Source organism: Mus caroli, unplaced genomic scaffold, assembly GCF_978045245.1.
Source record: "Mus caroli unplaced genomic scaffold, Mus_caroli_1 scaffold_2, whole genome shotgun sequence".
Taxonomy (NCBI): Eukaryota; Metazoa; Chordata; class Mammalia; order Rodentia; family Muridae; genus Mus; species Mus caroli.
The window spans coordinates 40,256,579-40,278,657 of NW_028227257.1; the positions used below are offsets into that span (position 1 = coordinate 40,256,579).

General features: G+C 42.4%; 1 protein-coding gene across 1 annotated transcript in view; it reads right to left on the bottom strand.

Annotated features, from left to right (window-relative positions):
• Ism1 (isthmin 1) overlaps positions 1 to 22,079 on the bottom strand; it is an 84,987-nt gene that overhangs the window by 14,362 nt on the left and 48,546 nt on the right. The window contains exons 2-3 of the mRNA XM_021156866.3: positions 12,300 to 12,530; positions 3,846 to 4,110 (exon numbers count right to left, since the gene is read on the bottom strand). Coding sequence (XP_021012525.1) covers positions 3,846 to 4,110; positions 12,300 to 12,530 — 496 coding nt within the window. The remainder of the gene's footprint in view (positions 1 to 3,845; positions 4,111 to 12,299; positions 12,531 to 22,079) is intronic.

Below are 22,079 nucleotides of genomic sequence, written 5' to 3' on the forward strand. Positions count from 1 at the left end.
GTGAACCTCTCTATTGTCTCCTCCGAGGCATCTACCCAGCATGGCTGGATAGTCAAGTTGCATCCAGAGGGAGAAAAGTCTGAGATAGACAAGTCACTGCTCCCTTCTAGATCTTTTCAGAATGCTCAGAATGATTGCATGATTGCATGTTTGTCAGTGAGGCCATCTATGTATGTACACACACTTCATTTTATCCTGCACATAGAAACAGGGATAGATTTTGTTAAAGGGAGCAAGAAGAGGCATAAGTAAAGAGTCTCATATTTGGCCAACATAAAGAAAGAGAGGGTAAGCTTGAACAGCAAACATTAAGTCATACAAGTAGAAGCCATGTCACTTGTGGAGGGAATGGCAGAATAAGATAAAATCCAGTGAGTCCAAGCATTGCACTACTTGACTTTATAAGAGCAAAAAAGAATCTTTGCTATCCAGAAATCTCTTATAGCTTTTCATTTTCACTTCAGTAAGGGCAACAACTCATGTGAGGAAACATCACTCAACTTGAAATCTTAGCTCATTATGAGACCCATGTTTGTTCGTTCGCATAAGCTAGACTTCTTTTGGTTTTCTGGATCTACATGACTATATTGGTTTCATTTTATTACTCTGGTAAAACATTGACCAAAATCAACTTAAGAGAGAAAATGATTTATTTCATCTTATGACTCATAGAGGTTATAATCCATCACCAAGGGAAATTAGGACAGGAGCTCAAGGCAGGAACGTGGAGGCAGGAACTGAAGTCGAGAGCAGGAGGAACACTGCTTTCTACATGTCTCACTCAGCCTGCTTTCTTAATCAGCCCAGGACCACCTGTGCACAATCAACTCCCCTGCATAGATCATAAATCAGGAAATGCTCTTATACATATGCCCACAGAGCAGTCTGATGGAGGCGATTCCTCAGCTGAGGTTCTCCTTTTCCAAGTCAACTCTAGCTTGGCTCAATTTGGCAAAAACATACACTGTACAATGACTAAGGGCTAAGTCTGCATCAGAGTGTGTGAGAAACGATGCCCATAAATCCTTTCTCCATGTCCAGTTCCTTGGTTACACCTTTTAAATGTTGATTCTGGACCATGTGATTTTCTTCAATTGATGGGATGATGGCAAATAGGATCCAAGCAAAGGCCTGAAAAATGATTAAGCATGTAGACTTGTCTTTTTTATTCTGTTACCATGTAAAGAGCCGAAGAGAACTAAGGTCCAGGAAGAGAGAGGCTCTGGCAATCTCAGCACTCCTAATTGTCTAACTGAGCTCCATCATTGCTACTGAGGACACTGGAGACAGGTCAGCTCCAACCAAGTCATCCCATCTCAGTCCAGATGAAGATTTCAGTCAACCTGCATATTCCTGAGGGAGAATCCTTCTTCTGTTGTTTAAGCTGCTAAGTTGGGGTGGTAGTAGTTTCTTTGTTGTTTGTTTGTTTGTTTGTTGAGACATTAGCTAACTACATAGCCTATGCTGGCCTCAAACTCTTGATCCTCCTGCCTCAGCTTCCAGAATGTTAGGATTTCACAAAGTGCTTTCTTCTAAACTCTGTTAGAAATACATCAGAAAAATCTATCCTAAAATGCTATCTATAAGCAGCCATCAAGGGCTTCATCTATTCTACCAGTAGGTGGCTTCCTTTCACATCCTTAACGGCTCACATCTTAGCCACATGATAAATCATTTCTATCAGGGAGTAATCTCCTAGGAAAATCTTTATTGTCCTGAGCTTCTGTCACACACTGGTCCAGATCAGCATCCAGCAAAGACCATTCAGGGGATTCCTACTACATGAGGTCAAAGGGCAGAATAAGGATTTCTGGATGGAACACATTTTCTGGGGGAGAAAGCCTCTCTGTTTTAATGCCAGATGGAAGAAGTTGTAATATATGTAACAGAAGGTAAATCTATTTATGATGTTGGAAACACAAGTGAGGACACTGTAAGTCAGCGTGACTGGGAGAGAGCATGGTTCAGAGCAGAAAAATGAGCCTCAGCCACAGTGATTACAAAGACAACAAGAACAGACTGTCTCTGAGAATATTTCTGTGGCATTTTGACAGGCCCAGGGACATCAAAGAGCTCAAGAAAGGAAGACAATGCTCTGCATTGCAATGAGGTGAGAGCTGCTGCTGTTCAAAGATGCTATTTGGGATGGCAAAATCTTCCTTTTATAGTGTCAGGACAATAGAGTTTTTCGGACCAGTTCTAGTGTAGGAGGCACTGGATCGACTGGAACTTGTCTGGAACTGGTCACTGGGAAACAAGAACCACAAATCCTAGATGGTCATTTAGCTCCCAGGATAAGTCTATGGCAGGAAGAATTAAACTCCCTTTTTGGGTAAATAAACTGATGCTTATCCTCAAAGATACATTCACTCAGTTCAGACTCAGCACATCTGGGATTGTATCTGAAGTCTATCTACTCCCAGTATATCCTGTTAGCTGTTCTGTTATTCCAGCAACATTGTTTCTGGCCAAAATTAGCCTTACTTTTTAAAGGCGCAACTAATATAACATTACAGATAAAACTCCATGAAAAAAAAAACCCAAAATTAAAATTAGATCATTATAAGTTAGACAATTTAAAAGAATTGAAACCTAATGAAGGTACCAATAATCAGTAGCTATTCAACCTCACGGTGGTCAGTTTAGGGCATGAGAAAGTACTGTGGATAGAAAAAGTCCTTGCTTGGATCTCTGTTTGAAATGTTCTGCAGCATCCTTGTATCTGGACTCTTCTATTGCTGTGATAAGACACCATGACCCAGGCAACTTAAAGAAAGAAGTTATTTGGAGCTTACAGTCCCAGAAGTTTAGAGTCCATGTTGGAGAGTGGCAGGTGACAGATGACCAGAGCAGCAGCTGAGAGCTTACACACTGAAGCCTGAAAGAACACACTCGAGGATGGTGGCTCTAGTAACCGCAAGTCAATCCCCAGTGACATACCTCCTTCAACCTGGTCATACCTCCTAATTCTCTCCCAAACAGTTACCAACTAGGGACCAAGTTTTCAGGTACCTGAGACTTATAGGGGGGCTTCTCATCCAAGCCACTACACTCCTCATTATGTACTGCTGCTTCCTTGGTCTGCTGATAGGGAAGCCATAAGGACTTAACAACAGGGCATTTGTAACACATTAGACATTCATTTTGAAGTTAAGAAGGAGAGTGGACAGTTGTGGCAGCCAGTGGATCTGAGATCCGGTCACCTCAGCTCTCATCTCAACTACAGTAAGAAAAGAACTTTTATTATTTTAACTCATTGAATCGCACGTTTCCTGTTACCTTCTCTCTCTGTTGTTCCCCAAACGCAAACCTCATAGTCTCACCTTGGGGTTGTAACATTTACTGGAGAGAGGGAAGCTTTCTTTGGCAACCTGTGACTGGACTTGTACGTGAGGACTCTGAAGGGTCACTCTACTGCTAATATAAGACATGACATAGCTGCCTGGTCACGGGAACAAATGCACACAACCCTTTTATTAAATTGGTTTTCAGTGTAGATTTTCTTTTTATAGTTAAAAAAATACAGGGAAGGTGATTTAATAACTTATTCATCTTTAGAAATAAGATAAAATTTTGGAATAGACAAGACAGGAAAGAACCCCCAAAGACCCTAAAAATATCTCTTAAGTATAATTTAAAAATTATACTGTTTCCAAAAAAAAAAAAAATGTGTCTGCGGGCAGCTCCATGGGACTTCTGTGAAGACAGCCTTTATGAGGTACGCCTCAGAGAAGATTGAAAACCACATAATGTAAACTGAGTTTTGCTTGGCCTCATGTCTGTGAGGCCTTATCATCCCCATTTACTCTCCCCACCAATTTTATATTACTAGGTAGTAAACTCACCATACTCTGGCTGCTCTTTGGTTTCAAAAGTCCGGTGGCCTGGGGCTGGACGGTCCCATCCTCTAGGAACGCTGAGGAAGTTGCTGTCATCTGAGGTACTGTCATACTTGTCATCCTGGTCCCCACTATTTGTCCTGGCCAAGGACAAGGACCTCTGCCACCAGGCCCTCCAGTCTGGAGCTGGGAGCGACCAGCTGGGTTTATTCTCTGGATGCTGATCTTTTTCTGCTTCGGAGTCAGGGCCATCAACCACCTCTATGGTGACCTGAGAAATTCAGAACAGGACACATCAGTGAGGAATTGGCAGCCTCAAGCTAGGAAGAAGGTCTGAGAGAGATGAAGGCAAAGGTGACTGCATCCCCTGTGAAGGAAAGCTACAATTACATGGTGCTAGAGAACACAAGCCAGGAATGGCTCACATGAAGTCCATTCACTGCCCCTCCTCATTCATCCTCTGACTGCTCCACATCCCACACCTCCTCCCCACTCCACCCCATCTCCATATGGATGCCCCCACTCCTCAGCTCACCTGACCTCTAAACTCCCTGAGGCCTCTAGTCTCTTGAGGGTTAGGTGCTTCATCTCTGAATTGACCTGGAAGTCCTCTACTGTATGTGTGTTAGGGGCTTCATATCAGCTGGTGTATGCTGTCTGTTTGTTGGTCCAGTGTTTGAAAGATCTCAGAGGTCCAGATTAACTAAGACCGCTGGTCCTCCTACAGGATCACCCTTCTCCTCAGCTTCTTTCAGCTTTCTCCAACTCAACAACAGGGGCCAGCTGCTTCTGTCCATTGGTTGGGTGCGAATATCTGCATCTGACTCTTTCAGCTGCTTGTTGGGTCCCTTGAAGGGCAGGGTAGATGCTATAGGACTTACATAGATGTGAGTGCAAGGCCCTCAGGACAAGGCTTTTCCAGCTATGATATTTCACTCCTCCCATTGTTCAGCCCCAACAGCAGGGTCAAAGCACATAGTCCCTGGGCTATGGTTAGAACTTGTTCTTTGGATTAATGAAGCCTACTTTTGAAATCTGTCACAGGTCTGGATGAACATAGCTTTTTGGCTCTGAGAGACAATCAACTTAGAAAAACTTGTTTAAAAATTAATAAAAGACTCATTGGGTTCCTCTGGCCATCACATAGTTCTTGCAACACCTCCTGGAAGAGTTATGTGCACATGAATCAGAAACACGCACTCCAAGTAATCAGCGCAAGATGTACTGGGCAGATGCAATCCCAGTTTTGCCCTGACCCGACATCTGAGGAGTTGCTAAGATACTCTGCCAAATTGCACTGGGGTGTGCCCATCCTTTAGATAAACAGCTTGGGGATTGCTTGAATCGTATTCAGTCTGACACTTAAAGAAGCTGCCAAGTCAACAGTGGTCCTAGGCTTGAGATCTAGATATGGTCCAGAAGATGACTGTAGATCCCACAGGATATTGAGACTGTGTCAGGCCAAGTGCATCTCCTCTGTTGTGGGATGCACAGAAGGGCACCATGAAGTTTATTTAGCGCATGCTGCCACCATTGCCTTAATTTGTGAGCATCTCTTGCATTCTTATAATTATGAAGGTTTTATGTAATTCAGCTACAATTTTAAAATTAAGAGACAAAATACAACACACATGTTCTATCCTTGTTGTTTGGCAGAATGGATGGTTGCTAGGGAATAATGACAACAAGGACCCTCATGGAACCTTGGAAGGACAATCGAGTTAAGAGCACACTGCTGGGTGGCATATATAGTACTCCCATGGAGGGATGGTCAAGGCAGAGCCTTTGAATACATAGGCTTTCTCCTTTGAAGCCCATCCCCCTCTTCCTACAGATAGAACTACTGAGCTGCAACAATTGTCTGCAAGGATATTAAGGGTCTTGGAAGAGAAAAGCTTCCAAGAGCTAGGGGAGCCAGGCAAGCAGGCAATTATGGTAATGAAATCAGTCTTTGACTAGGAGATAAGGGAGGACATACCCAAGTGTTTGGTACTCCACTTGTATTCAGACTGGAGTCAAAGGGGTTGCTTAAACAAAATGTGCCCAGCAATTTCTCCAAGCTGGGAATAAAAACAATTTCATGTTTCAAGCTATTACCGTCAATACGATTTTTTTTCCTCCAAAATTGTTGCTCAGATCCAAACAAAATAGAGTCTTTGCCTGGCGAAGCAATGGGTAGCAAAATAGGAATTTACTCCAAAAGCTATATCAATGACTAAATCTCAACAGCTTCGAGGTTTCTTTCTTCTATTTAATTTCTAGCCACTGCCCCAAATGAATTACAAAGCAAAACAAAACACAAACAAATCTTAGGACCCACCCTTGCCCACAGTCAGCAAAGTGGAAACCTCACACTGATATCAAAACGGGAAATCTAATCTTGAACCTGAAATTTTATAGGCATCCAATTAAAAAGACGAAACAAGCATGGCAAATGCCTTCTCAAATGGCTGTTCCCTTATTCTATTTGGGTGTTTTAGAGTCAGGGAAACCTTTGCAAAGATCTCTTGAGCAATAAATGTGAATGTGCTGAAGGTACAAAGTGAGCACAGCTAACTCGAAGCTGATAAAGACACTCGATCTCTCCCTCCTTTCTTGCTCGATTATATGTCCTTGAAGTCTCTTAGAATACCTAGTGAAAGAAAGAGACCTCTTTCAGATGTTCCAGGCCAAATGTAAGACAGACTCTCTCCACTCCAAAGGCTATGCAAAAATAGGGTTTCAATTATGTCCAAACTTGGGAAATAAGCATAACCCTGGTCAGCTTTTTGGTTTTTTGTTTTGTTTTGGCTTTGGCTTTATTTTATTTTATTTTTGCTCAAAATAAAACTTATACTAGAACCAAACACATTACTCTTGTTTTGGGAAGCACTTTCTATAGCAAGACTAAGACAGTCCCCAGTGTACTTGTTAGTAAGCCATGGGCACCCTGAATACAGAAGCTGTGCTGCCTCAGTGAACAGACTGGGGCTTTCCCTCTTGCTGCTCCTTGAAGCTTTGTGAGCTGAATGGACTGAGTAGATGGATGTAGGTTTTAATTTTCCAGACAAAAAAAGGATTCTCTCAAGAGTACAGAACATCCAGAAATATGTCTACAGCAAAGGATTTTGCTGCCCTTCTTCTTTGACAACTTCAACAGAAAGAACACAAAATAGACCAGGAAGACATTCAATCCTCTTGTCTCAGACCTAATGATGCTCCAAAGAAGCTGTGGTATTCCCTACATAATTGAGGTTAGTGCACTGAGATTTGTAGCAGTGAGCTTGCCCAGACATTATTGTCTGTTCTACAAAATTTAGGCTCAATTTTCAGGCACAGACTTGGCTTAAGGAAATCATCTTCCCAAGGTAAATGGCAAAGAAGGCATAGAGACAGTTTTCAGATAAATCTTTTGCCATTCAGTTAATCTTTTAAGAAGTTATCTATCTATCTATTTATCTATCTATCATCTATCTATCTATCTATCTATCTATCTATCTATCTATCTATCTATCTATTTATTTTTGTGTGTGTGTATGTGTGTGTGTGTACAGTTGTTGGTTGTGGAGATCAGTGGGCAACTTTATTGAGTCCGTTTTCTCCTTCCATATTCATGTGGGTTTTGAGTATTGAACAAGTAGCCAGGTGTCTGCAGTAAGGGCCTTTGCTTGCTGAGCCATCTTGCTGACCAAATTATCCTCATAGATGCTTTTCTGTCATCCTCATCATCTTCGACAATCATATCTATCAGTTACAGGAAGCTTATCATACGCACAATCCTATGCTAAGCCCTTTTTATGGGTGATCTCAATCCCCAGAGATTAGATGACACAGGTGATTGTTGGTAGAATTACTCCACCAATTTTATAGATAAGAAAACTGAGGTACAGAGAGATTGGAAAACTGGTCAGGGGCTACAGAATCCAAGGAGACTGAGAGGCGGTGCTAGATTCCAAACTCAGCTCAGTTTGACTGCATAGTTCTTGATAATAGTAGAAGCCCATGAGAATCTCAGCTATCCAGGTTGGTTCCCATTGGTACATTGGTTCTTATCCTGGGCACAGGCATTTCTTGGCTCTAACCCAGCCAGACTGGCCATTTCAAAAGTATTATAGATACGGGAGGGAAAATCAGAGGTAGAAGCAAGCAAAACCTTGACCAGTCCCTCTGAGTATATTGTGTAACACGCAGGAGGCCTAGGGCATAGAAATAAATCTGTGTAGAGAAGAAATGTCTGTGGATCTCTGTGTTTAAGTCTCTCACAATGGAAGCAAAGAAAGAATTATATTGGTTGAAGTGGATACTGACCTCAGACTGGCTCAGAAAAGGGAAATATTTGGTTGTAAATAGCTACTGTGGCAATGAATTGATGCAGCAAGTCTGATAATGAGTTTATTTTGGAATTTTTGTCTTTATTATCTGAGCATCAACCAAAAACCAGAAACTCAGCCAAGGTAGTAAAGTTCAAGGCTAAATGGTCCCAGGGGATCCGCTTTCTTCCCTGAATGATTTTTTTTTTTTTTTTTTTAAGGAGAACCGAATTTCTTATGTTGTTTAACATCTAACATGGAGATGCAGCTTAGGAATCTGAGGCTATTTCTTTCTCTTTGATGTATTATATACAGATGCATATGCAGAGATAATACTATCCTCCCACCTCCTTCTCAACAGCCTGAATCCAGTGCTAACATGAACTCTAATTCACATGGAACAGAGGCTGCCTGACTTACGGCATGAAGATGCTCTGCAGAGGCAGATGTTAGGCTTTTATGAGGATTTTCCACCCTAAAAGTCAAAAGGTTCAAGGGACATGGCAGAAGCTCAGGAATGTCACTTTTCAGGGGTGCAAACACTTTCAAAGGAGGGACAGGATCCAGCCCTGGAGCTTTGGAGTTTCAGAGGGGACAGAGATAAGGTTATTGATTCCTGCTAGGCTCTTGGGTTCCAGCTGAGAATAACTAGATGGAAGCAAGGGGCAGGCTGCCTAGGACAAGAGCATATGGGAGGCCAGAGGATCTGGCATTAGAAGCCTACACACCAGACACACTTCTTCTCAGGCCAAAAGCCAGTAGAGAAATGATCAGGGAACCGTGGTAAGCAGCAGGGCTTTGTGAGTGCCTGGCTAGGCTGGTTTGAACCAATGGCTTTCAACAAAAGAATGCCCTGAGGTCCAGATGAGAGCTGCCAACAAAGAATTCCCTTTGGGAAGCACCTTGTTTTTCAAAGGACCACCAGGGAACTGGGTTTACTCAAGTGTAGTGGTGCATGGGACTGTCCAGGCTAATGCTGTGCATATGAGCATGTACAGTGTGCATGTGCACATGCATATGTGCTCGTGCGCGCGTGTGCACACACACACACACACACACACACACACACACACACAGACACACAGACACACAGAAAGGGGTTGGGGGAGACTCAGAGAGGCAGAGACAGAGACAGACAGACAGACAATGTTGGAGTACACAGAGGAAGTAGCAGCTTTTATTTGAATATCTTTCTGAGTGACTCACACTAACTTCTTATAGCTTTCTAGAAACAAGAGGCCAGATATAGTGCTCAGTTCTCTTTAGGGTAAAGAAGCCATCAAATCAATAAGACACTGGCTGTCCTATCCTCTGAACTGTCTGTGTGAAAGACCAACAGACTGGGGTTATCTAAAGCAGAATGGAATAACTGGACTGTGCAGTGGGCAGAGGGTGTCAGGCTTCCATATCTCTATGTTGGAAATGCATTGTCTCAAATCCATCTGTGAGTAACTCTGACATTTGAAGCCATAGACATATGTACCTGAACTCTTGGCACATGTTGTGGTCTCTGGTGTCTAAAAGGTGACAGTAGAAAAGCTCAAAGGTTTCCTAGAAATAGCTCTGTTCTCCCACCACATCCTCCAAAATTTCCCTTTCAGAAACATCACTTGGAGATGAACTTGCTCCAGGGCTGGGCCAGGAGAGTACCACCTGAAAAGAAGCGTTGACAGGGACGTTCACCTGGAGTGCACAGGTGCTGAGTCTCAGTGGCACAAAACAGATGATTCCATCCATAGCCACTCTTCTGTGTTGGCTGAAGGGGATTCTGCAAGGGACTGTCCCAGAGAGAACCCTGTGTTGGGAGGAGCCTTGGCTTGGTGGGCAGAGCCTTCCTTTACCTCAACCTCTGTCTAGATCTTCTTACACTGGTTAGCTTCTCTCCCAGGCTGAACTGTCTCAAGGGGTCCCTTACTTCCTATTCAGAAACATAGCACAGCTTATTAGGAGGAAAACTTAGTTTGTTTTTTTTGTTGTTGTTGTTGTTGTTGTTTGTTTGTTTGTTTTCGCTGAATGCCTGGACAGATCTGGCACGTGAGTGAGGGTGGGTTCAGTTTTCTCCAGGGTTAATCTGTGATCCTAGCAGCCTTTGTATCACTACTGTTCTCCCTTATCATTGGGACTTTCAAAGGTGTCAGCGGTGCCTGGATAGGGATAGGGCATTCCCTGACTGATGGAGAAAGAAACAGGACCCAAGAAGTTTGGCTCCACATGTAACTTATTACTGGGCATACAATGCTACCTAATAAAATTTCAGTAAAGGAACAGCTCAAAAACTTGCAGTGTTCCTTTCTCCTAAACCCAATGTTCTCTTGTAACTTTACATGAACAGTTCTTAAATCGATTTCTCCAATAGCTCAGGCTGAAGACCCTCCCCAATTTCTTGCTTCTGAGAAAAATGTTAGCCACGGGTGTCAATGTCCATGGTCTTAAGTCCTTGGAGGTGAGGGCAACTGAGCCCTGGAATCGTGACATCTGTAAACGATGAAAAGTTTTCATAGATGAAGTTGCAAGAGGGAACAGTGTGGGGGGTGGGGTGAGCGGTGGTACAGATCCACCTGTCCCTACTCTGCCAGGTTGTCTCCCAACCCCCATCCCGGGTAGATATGCTGCTCTTTCAGAGCTATGTGATCAGTTCCGAGGAGTAAAGGTCTTTTTCTCCAATAAATCATTATACTAAAGCACTTAGCTGAAATGTTACTTGGAACATGTAGTGGTATCTGAACATGCTCTGTCAACTAAGATCTCCAAAATCCTTTCCTCTAGAGCACTTGGCGAGCCCTGCCCTGCTGCTTTCTGACTTTGACTGGGGAACACACTCTGGTCTTTGTTCCTCTGCCTTCACGATCCATTTGGTGCTGTGGTATGCGGTATGCTGGGATACTCATGCCTGTGTCATCAACAGGAAGGACTGGAGGGATGTGACTTTATACTTCCTAAAGTCTCACAACCTAATGTAGTGCTGTACGCCGAGCAGCCCTTGCTTGATGCTCATTGATTATGATGTGTTATCAGTTCCTTGTTCAAATGCAAAAGAACTCTAATGGAGTGAAGCTGCTCTGAAATGATATGATTCAGATTGCCAGAGGAGAGGAAGGACACACACAGACACACACACACACACACACACACACATGCACACAAACACGCAGTCCCCTACACCATGCCACACCCACCACACACAAACACTGGGGTTTGGAGAGAACCACTTAATTAAAAATACTCTGAGTGAATCCCCAGTATCTTTCTGATGCTACATAAGCTAATGGGCATTTGATGTGATGTTAAAAAAAAAAAAAGCTGTCTTTACACAAATGAGAGAAATCAGAACAAAGCATAGACATTTTGGAAGCAGGCACATAAAGACAGGAGTGAGGTGAGGGTTAGGTGGCTCAGGGCCACTCTGAGCTTCCCGAACTAGCTTTCTGAAGAACGAGAACATACAAGCACCATCCGCAATCGGGAGTTTGGTGGGTGGGTATTCCTGGGAGCTGGAGATCCTGGAGCTGACAAGCATAGCTACCGTATACTAGTCACATGGCCTTGGTGAGCTACATAGTGAGCCCCTGAACAACTGCTGCAGGGAGAGTGGCATGGCTTCTCCTTCATGAGGATGTCTGGAGGGACAGACCAAAGCATCATTTCCCTTGAAATGTGAATGAATGCTGTTATTTTTTAATCTGATGACCGTTTTTGATGTTCCACTTCCCTGGCTTCATTAAAATCCCTTTTAATAAAATATAGTAGAACTCTCTTCTAGGAAGTTCCATTTTCACTTTCCGTCTTATTTAATATTTTGTTAGTCATGTATTCTTCAGGGAGTCGTCCCCTCCTGAAGGAGTTTCTGCTGTTGAAAGCACTGAGGGGAATCTTCCTTTGAAGATAAGATAACTGTGGGTTACCTGGTCTAGTCACAAACCACATAGTCTTTTTTAATAGTTGCCACATGGCTGCAATTTTAGGGTGCATTACTTTTGTTTTGTTTTTATATCTCAGTGTCTCAAAAATAATGGTGGGTATTGCAATACTGTTTTTTGTGATAATAATACAGCCCTCAGCAGGATCACAGTATGGTTGAGAAAGACACAGGAGGAATGCTGCCGGGCTTCTTAGAATCAGCATGGGAAACAATGAACTATTTTCCTTTTAGTTGCTAGCTGCTCAGAATTACCTGAATATTTGGATTCTGCCCATTGATATCAGCTTTGGAAAGATCTGGAAAGTTTGGTAGGTCAAGGAGAAAGGATCTGGGGCCGTCTCTCTGCAGTGAAGGATGTCCAGTCTCTGGAGGGAATCGCTGTCTGGGGAAGGGTTGGTGGACAACCTGGTGCTCCTCTGGTGCTTCTTTGGACAGAGGAAAGCTGGTTTCTGATGTGGAGTCACTCTCCAGGTTGAGGTTATTCTAAAACAGACAAGTAATGAACAAATACTTAGGTGGATAAAAGTGCCACTCTTAACAGTCCATTAAATTAATGGATAAGAACAATTCATTCCAGGGGCTAGAATTAAGCCAGGGTCCTGGTCACTGTTCTATTGGTGTGACACCATGACCAAAAACCTCTGAAAACAGAAGCATTTAATTGGGGACTTGCTTAAAATGCCCGAGTGTTAGTCCATGGTGGTCCAGAGGGTTATTATCATGGTGGGTAGCAGACAAACAAGCATGGTGCTGCAGCAGTAGCAGAGATTTTTACATCCTGATTACAGGCTCCAGGCAGAGAGAGACACTGGGCATAGCATAGGCTTTTAAAACCTCAAAGCCAAGTGACATATCTCCTCCAAGGCCACACCTACTACAACAAGACCACACCTCCTAATCTTCCCAAAAGGGTCTACCAGCTGATGACTAAGCTCTCAAATGTATAAGCCTATGGGGGCCATTCTTATTCAAACCACCACAGACAGCATAGTATACCCAGCTCATTTCACTAGCACATGGTCTAGTTTCTCCATCTTTAAAAGGCCAAGTCAGGAACTGTCTTCCAGTTTACTACTTAGGAATTTTCTTGGGAGTTATGAACTATTTATTAAGTACCAAAGCACATCAAAATAAGACAACTAGTTTAAAGGAAAAAATGGTGTTTATTTAAAGCTGAGACTAATAGTTTGTTTTTCACATCCTCAACTGGTTAACCACCACAGCTTTCATTATACTCTTAATATCCAGTTTAGTTTCTTTGGTGTGTGTCATGGAGGAAAAGATTTGATTAAATCAGATAAATGTTTATGTCAAGCTGTTGATTACATATTTTCATTCACCTACTGACTCTCCATTGGCTCATCTATTCATCTACCTGTTGAGGTTTGGTCTTTTGCTTTGTATTGTAATGCTAGACACTGGTCCCAAGGAAACAAGAGAATCTGCACATCGACCCAAGTGTTGCTATGTAACCTTTGCCCCTGAGTTATCCCTGAATGGTGAATAAAGGTGCCTACAGCCTATAGCTGGGTAGAAGATAGGTGGGGTTTTGGAGTTCCTGGGCTTGGGATTAAAGGTAGGGGACTATTAGGAGGAAGAAGGAGAAGAGGTGGAGAGAGAAGTTGCCATAGAGTAGGTGAGTTATGAAACCATGGTCATGAGGGCTGGCCAATTAGAGTTAAGAGCAGCCCATGTAGAACATATCAAGTTATAACTTGGGACTATTGATGGGGAAGTAAATTCCAGTAGCTTAGAGGGTAGAATATCTGCCTAGCTCTGGTGCTATAAAGGCTGGTTATAAAAAGTTGTATGTCTTTTATCTGGGAACAGAATGATAAGAAGTGGGGTAGAAACCCCTGATTTGAGATTAAACATCTACTCCAACATCTACCTATTCATTTCTGTCCATCCATTTATTCATGCTTATTCATCTACCCATTTATCCATTCCTATATCCATTTCATTTATACCTTTCTATCCATCTCTCTAATACATAAATTTCACCCACATGTTAGGCAAGAGATACATTAATAAATGAGATAGTCATGAGATATGCACTCTTTTGTAATGCACATCTATGTGTAACAAACAAAACTTACATAGATGAGCAAGACAAGAGAGCACTCATTGCTAAAAGAAAAGAACAAAGGAGACAAGATGATGGAGGGAAGGTTATCTAGGTAGACAGAGAAAATGTCTCTGAGGAAGCAACACCAGAGACAAGATCTGAGCAAGAAAATGAGAAGCCTTGAAGAGATCCAGAGGAATGGCAAAGAGCAAGTAAGACAGTCCTTACAGAGAGGGAACTAATGCCTACTTCAAGGGACATAAAGGCTGGCTGTAGAGAAGAATGACAAAAAGGGAACACTGAGATTTAATGCCCTTATTCTTAAAACTGCCAGTCAAAGGCTTCTCTTACCCAATAAAAACATCTCAATTAACTTGTCCTTGAGGAACTTTTCTCATGTCGCTGTCCCTGTTGCTTCGCTCTCTCTGGACCACTTAGTGAAGGCATCCTCTGTCTCTTCAGGGATAGTATTTTTATGTTTACTGGTGGAAGGAGCCATGGAGATAGAATTTCCCCCCAGACTTAGGGTCAGTGGTTAATGCTGTTGTTATTGTTGGGCATGTTTTGAGGTTTGGGAGTTATGTTCCAGCACATTGTCTCAACACACACTCCCTGCCCCCCACCACAGGGTTGTTGACCCAGCCAAACAATTCTGTCTACAATCAAAACACTCTGAGTACCCGAGGTCAAGAGCAGCCCGGGACTGAAATGCACACAGACCACCTTTGTCGATGTTTGAAGGCACAAAGATGAACTCAGGGAGTGTATCTCGAAGTGGGAAGTGAGAGGCTTCGTGTTTTCACTTGCCTTCTCTTTCGCTCAGGAGATGTGGCCGAGCCAGTGTCTTTGTTCACCTTTCCAGCTTCCTCTCTGCCATCATTTCTGTTTCCTGGCAGGACTGTAGAGGGAGTTAGCCTAGGGTTCTGAAGCATTGCTCAATGCGATGAATTCTAAATGTACTATTGTTTGATTGAGTTTGGGGCGGGGAAGGGCAAGAAAGAAAGAGAGAGAGGAGGGGGAGAGAAAGAGAGGAGAGGAGATAGGAAAGAGAGAAGTGATGAGAACAGATTTCTTCATCCTAAGAGCTGTTTCAACTGCCACCAAAGGTACTTGGATGTAGTTGTTTCTGTGCCTTTATCACTGGACACCTCACTCCTACACTTTCCCAATGGTGTTTCTGAGAACACAGTGGGATTTTCCCTATTAGCGTTAGAGAGCAGAGTTAGATTCTTCTGGAGAATTTCTTGTTGAGGATTCAGGCACATAAGTCATATCAGGGGCTTAGTATTTGCCTTCTAAATGCTTTAGAGATTTTTGTAATTCATGCCCCAGCTTTTATTGTATAAAGAGGCATGCTCTTAACTAGATCAAAAGGGAAGTTCTTTGTGCTGAAGATGTAGTTCAGTGGCAGAGCATTTTCCTAGCATGTTCAGGGCCCTAGGTTCAATTCCCAGTATTGCAATGTATGCATCCACATATAAGGAATGAAGCATTCTTTTTACTACTACATTTTGTGTTTTTGAAGGGGTTTGAAATGTACTTATGTGGCTAGTTAACATTTTTCTTAGATGTCTGAAAAGAAAAGGACTCCTCCTATGACCCTTGGATTCTTCTGATAGAAAATTCACTACCATAGAGTGACTCTTGGCTTAGCTTCAACTCAAACAAACTCCTTCAACTTTCTATGGCTCAATGCCCCTCTATTCAAAGCACGGCAGATAATCACAGTCCTATACTCTTCCAGCAGGATGGTCAAGAGTTGGACTGTAGCTACACAATAAAGAAGTGCAAAGTTAGGACCATTGGCTGAGCGACCCAGGCCACAAGCACTTCAGCTGGGAATAGTTTAATGACTGGGATCCAAGTATGTTTTGGATTAGGTCTTGCACAAAATTGTGGCATTGCTCCATCGTTCCTCAACCCACTCTGATCCCCAGACACTGGCTCAACATTTGTAAAGTATTTGTCAGATGAGAATTAATAACAAAATGCTATTCGAAATTTCTGGATATCTGAGTTATGTTTGCATCTCTTCCAAATGTAGTTACCTTGAGACCTTATTGTGCTGTGTTCACAGCTATTAAAAAACTGGAAACCCTTGGATAGGGGAAGGGTATTTAACAATGGTCACTCTAAAATGAAATGGAATTTTAGTCCATCAATAACAAATAAAGTGACATAAGGAGCTTGCTTGCTTGGTATGGGAACATGCTCTTTTCTCTATAGCCTGATTTTAATCTGTGACCCGCCATTAGCAATGGTATAGCACAGCTCCAGTGGCCATGTTTCCACAGTGGTTCTAATGGCAGAGCTGTTACTCCCACTGAAAATGAAAACTGAAAGTTGAAGAAGGTAATATTAGATAGGTCAAATTAGCTGGCTATGGCTTCATACACTCTACCTTTGTGCACAGGAATCCCTTTGTTACTCCACAAGCAGTCGGAGTTACCATAGGATGGCACTAAGAACATCATGCTGTTGTATGTTAATGTTTTGCTTCGGATAGCAATACTATAGTGGACATTGTGATCACTTCCCCAATGACCCTTCCTCTCTGTTTTTTATTTGGTGTTTGTTTCAGGTGAGAAGACAGTTCCTAAAACTGTATTTTCCAAACTCTGTTAGAGCTGAGGGGAGATTGCGTGACACAGGCTGCCCAGTTAGGGTTAAGGAGAGGTGAGGGCTTGAACTGCTAACAGGGAAGCAGATCCGGTATGCTCTTCACCCTTCTCTCTCCCACTTTCACCCATATTGAGAACTGAGAGCACCACCAGTCTCATCACATCAGTCCTTGATTATTGATTTCCTAAATGTTTTCCCATTATCATTATCATGGATAATTGTCCTAGTAGGGTTACTATTGCTGTGATGAAACACCATGACCAAAGCTGCGTGGGGAGGAAAGGATTTACTAGGCTTATACTTCCATATCAAAGTACATCAGCAAAGAACATCAGGACAGGAACTCAAGCAGGACAGGAATCCAGAAGCAGGAGCAGATGCAGAGGCCATGGAGAAGTGCTACTTACTGGCTTGATCATCATGGCTTGCTCAGCCTCCTTTTTTATAGATCCCAGGCCAGGGGTGATCTCAACCATTATGGATTGGCTGTTCACCCATGAATCAATTAATCCAATAATTAATAACTTATTAAATAGTGAAGAAACTATCCTAAAGCTGGATTTTATGAAGGCATTTTCTCAGTCAAGGCTCTCTTCTCTTTGATGGTGCTAGCATGTGTCAAGTTCACATAGGAACAATGCTACAAGAACAGTGTTCCATTCTGTAAATTCAATTGCATTTTTTAGAGCTGTGACTATTATTTAAAAGTTAAATGTTCTGCTTTTATGGTTTATGTGTCAGCTTTATTCCAGGACCTGCCATTTATAGAAATGTTGATAGAATGTGGAACTGTGTTAACTGAAATGAGCTAAGTAAAGAAAGACAAATACTGCCTGTTGTTGCTCATTGGTGGAAGTTAAAAACTCTTAATCTCAATGGAGTAGTGAATATACTGGTTGCCAGGAACTGGGAAAGTTAGGGAGTGAGTACAGGAGACGTTAGATAATGGGTACATAAGTACAGTTGACAGGATCAACTAGGTCTGTTGTTTTATAGCACAGGAGGGGAACAACAATTTATCATATGTTTCAAAATAACCAGAGAAGCTCAAACAGTCCTAAAACATAGATATGATATATAAGTAATAGGTATTTGAGGCTAATTATCATCACACACTGTATATTTATTTTGAATCATCATACTACACTCTTTAAGTATACACAAATGTTCTATATTAATAAAATAAGATTCTCAAATGGAGGAAGAAACCATGATCAGAATATGTTATTTGAAAAAATTATTTTCAATAAAAAAGTGAACACCTATTTTAGTTAATTAACTGCGTCGAGTTTCTGATCTTTGTGACTGAACTCAATCCTTAAATGACAGAATAATTGGCAGAGCATAAGATGACAGTGAACTCCATGCTAGCCAGTAAGATACTCTGCAACCTCTCACAGCATCCCATTCTAAACTTGCACTCCTCTATACATCTTTACTGAATCTTCATTGCTTCTGCATTTATGCGTTGCATTCCTCAAATCTTGCTGACTGCACTATGCAGTATTTCCTTTACATTGTACTGGAGTGCTCTCAATAATGTCTAGGGCTTTTCCTCTCTTATTCAAATGAACTGCTCCTTGGACAAATGGCTGAGCTGAGAGCTTGGGCATATATAAGAGCACATGAGTTCAGAATACTTTGCTGTGACAGAAGGCAAGGACATTTTCGGTGCCTAATGAGGTTATCTTGAAAAAACAGGAACTGACTTGAGGGGATCCCAGTGACATTATACAATTTGGACATTAAAAAGAAAAGCAAAACTACACGACAGACACACTAAATCTGAAAGTGCATGGGCATATAATGTATGTATAAGAAAATATCCCAGAAAATGTCCTCAGGGTCCCAGCTGGTCATTTGGTACAGGCAATGACTACAAGGGAGACAGAATAAGGTTCTTTGAAGTAGTTGTAACCTAACCCTGAGGGGGTACCTTGTGAGCTGAGATCCAAAGGAAGTAAAAGTCCAACAGGTGACAGCAACAAGAAGTGGGAAGGTGAGCAAGGAAGACTCAAGCCTCCTCCCTGCAGCCCTACTGTAGCACAGCTGACAGGTGTAAATACCAGCTTGTTCTGTGATTTTTCCACTAGGTACCGCTTCTCTGGTGGAATTCTGCAGGTCAGTTGGAGGCTTGTTGGATCACCTCAGCACTCTGATCTCTTCTATCTCCCTTCACTCTCAGAACCTGGTCTTGCATACCCCTGGGAGATCTATATGGGGATGAATGAGACTGTTTTCTGAGGTGGTTTTTATTGTGTCCCTTATGCTGGGTATATCTCTGGTTCCAGACCAAGGGTGTTCAGTCATGACATTCTCTGTGTGGCTCAAGCTGCTCACTGTGAGTCCCTTGTGGTCAAGGTGGATTTCCACAGCCACAGCAATGGCAATAAATACAAGGGAGAAAAAATAAAGTTCTTTGGTCAGCTAAACCTCAGGACAAATTGAGATGGTGATCATCCAGTAGGGAAGATGATCAGAGCAGGGAGGATGAGGGTGAGGAAATGGGCTGTAGATACAGTTCTAGGAAAAAATGACCTAAGCGCTGTTGTCCCTGTCTGTAAATAGCACCCGCTCTATTCTGCAAATATCAGCTAATAGCTGTTGTGTGAAAACCATGGCTGCTCTGGCCCCTCCCCCAGCCTCCAGGAGAGAATCACACTAGTAACAAACTGGTCAGCTAGAAAGGTTTTAGTGCTTTTTTTGTTTTTTTAAATTTTATTCTTAAGGCTGTGAATACTATTCCCAGATTAATACTTCTCAGGAGTCAGACTACATGGCAAATTTCTGGAGGCAAAAAAGGCTGTATTGACATTCTCTGAGTCCCAACCCCCAATTCCAACTGCTAAGGGGGCACCAAATAAGTACTAGCTAATGATAATGATTGCTATGTCTTGTTAGATTTTGTTTTAATTAGGCTCAGGCTCTAGGCCTCATTACTCCTAATGTGGCTTTAATGTGGGATTCTAAAGGGAAAAAGAAAGAATCTAAGAATCTTCTATTGAAGATATTAAAGAAGATATTATTAGCAATGCATTTGGTCTTATAGGCTTTGAACAACAAACAACAGAGATTATAATTAACGTCACTGTAGTCTCTCTCCTGAAAACACACTAACAATATAGCTAATTAGCAATATGTCCTCATTTGCAGCTGGACATCTGCATATTATTATCAACAATGCTTGTTTCCCTTTCCCAGATTAAAGGAAGCCATACTGCACCCAGACATATGGCTACACTTCTTCCATATTAAAACACTCTGTTCCTTGTACCCGGGATAATCATACTTTTTTTTTTTTTAATCTGTGCTGGGCATCGATTTTGTCTGGAAAACTTCCACAGATCTAAAAATAGATTCAAGAATGCCACTGGTGGGGTTTCAAAGGGAAGAGCCAAAGTTCTCCATTTGGGGAGAGATAAAAGGATAAAGGACACACTGATTATTTTCACACATGATTGAAGACCAAGTACTCCTGGGGAGAGAAAAGCTGGAGGATAAATAAAATAAGTTGCACATCTCAGCATCTCTTACTCCAGGGCCACACTTGTTCTTGATGCTCAGGAAGATAGAATGGAGAGAGGTACTCTAGGAGTGGTAGCAGTGGGTACTGAGAAGAGGCAATTAAGCCCCACTGGAGAGACACCATCCAATGTGGATGCGTGGGTCCTAAGGTTGACTTAGAACCTGTTCTTGTACCTGCATGTGACACAAGCAGCAGGAATAAAGTGAATAATTATTTTATTGATGCCTCTATTTTAAACCAAGTGGGAAAAAAGCAACTACTATTTAGGGACTGTCCTGGCAGAGAGGAGATGGCCAGACACATGCTTCAGTCTTTGTTAGGGGCTCCAGAAGACAACCCTGGGAGTTGGTGACACAGTCACATCGTGTTTCAAGAAGGCAGGAGTGTCACGGTCCTGGCTGGGAACCAGCAGAGCTCTCTGTTCAAAGTCTGACTAATAGCTGAGGAATCTCTGGTTGTGGTGGCAGAAACGTATCAGGAGGATGTTTACTTTAGGGCATGGGAGTGACCTCACTTATGATCTCAGGCGATGCTTTAGAAGAGAGGAAGGATAGTCAATTTTCTGCAACAGGGCAGGAGCTGGCTCCTGGGGGAGGGGCTGTCCATCTCTGTGCATCTTTCCTAATGCTTCGGGGCCAGCTGGTAGTCAGCATGTTGCTGATTTATCTCTAATACTTCTGTTTTGCTTTGATCTTAAAATTGTGTAGATTATTAGTGGCGTTTCAAGTTGTGTTTTTCCCACTGCTGGCACCGAAAACAGAGGGGTAATTTTTCCAGGACCCACTTCTTTTATGTTCTGTTAGTTAAAAAATGAACTGAAATCACCCTTTCAACTCTAAGATAACATATAGGACATAATGACAAGGCTGGAAAGCCAGTTTTTAACATAAAGAATCTTTACTCATGATATAAAACATCAATGAAAATATAAGGTAAAACATTTTGTATTTTCCAGAGTCCTCCTTAGGCTTATGTAGACAAACATAGAAAGGACAGATAATAAAGCTAGCTCTCATGAGGCTGGGTCCTTGGTTACTTAAATTTGAGGCCAGATCTCATTTGCCAAAGTGTATAATGGATAGGCCTGGGCTGGCCACCAGGGGGCGTCAGTCACTGTCCTTTGGTCACTCTGGAGTTCGGCATCTCCTGAAAGTTGCAATCTGAGTAAATGTTACAGAGTATGGATTATCGATGTTTCAAATGGTGCTTTCTCTATTGCTAGGAAAGAAGACAGAGTGACTTTGTGCATTTTGGCCATAACCACTTAAAGGGTAGAAAGATTTTAAGAGCCAGAGGACCAGAATGCTTGCTGCTAGATAGTGTCTGGATGTGACAGGGAATCTGCACTCATAACCTCTCAACAATATGGTTGCCCAAACAAGACATGCATCATGACACCACCACTTGGCATGCCCACACAGATAGGAGAAATCCCACAAGCTGCACCCCTAGGTAAGGAGCTATAGGCAATTGATGGCTGCTGAGAGAAGGAGAATCAGTCTTCTTCAGGGGTGAGCTTGCTGACCTGTTATCCAATTGTCAATCTCAAACACATATGCACATGAGTAGCATTAAATGGACTCAATAGGTTCTCTATCTCTCTCCCTCCCCCTCCTTTCCTCCTGCCCACCTTCCTTTCCTCCCTTCCCCTCTCTCTTTTCTCTCTCTCTCCTTCTCCCTCTCTCTCTGCATGCCAACAATGACAAAGAAGAAGAGATCATGAAATTGAGAGGACAGGACACTGTAGGAGTTTGGAGAGGAGAGGGACACATGGGAGTACAGTATTCATATATGAAATTCTCAAAAAATATTTAAA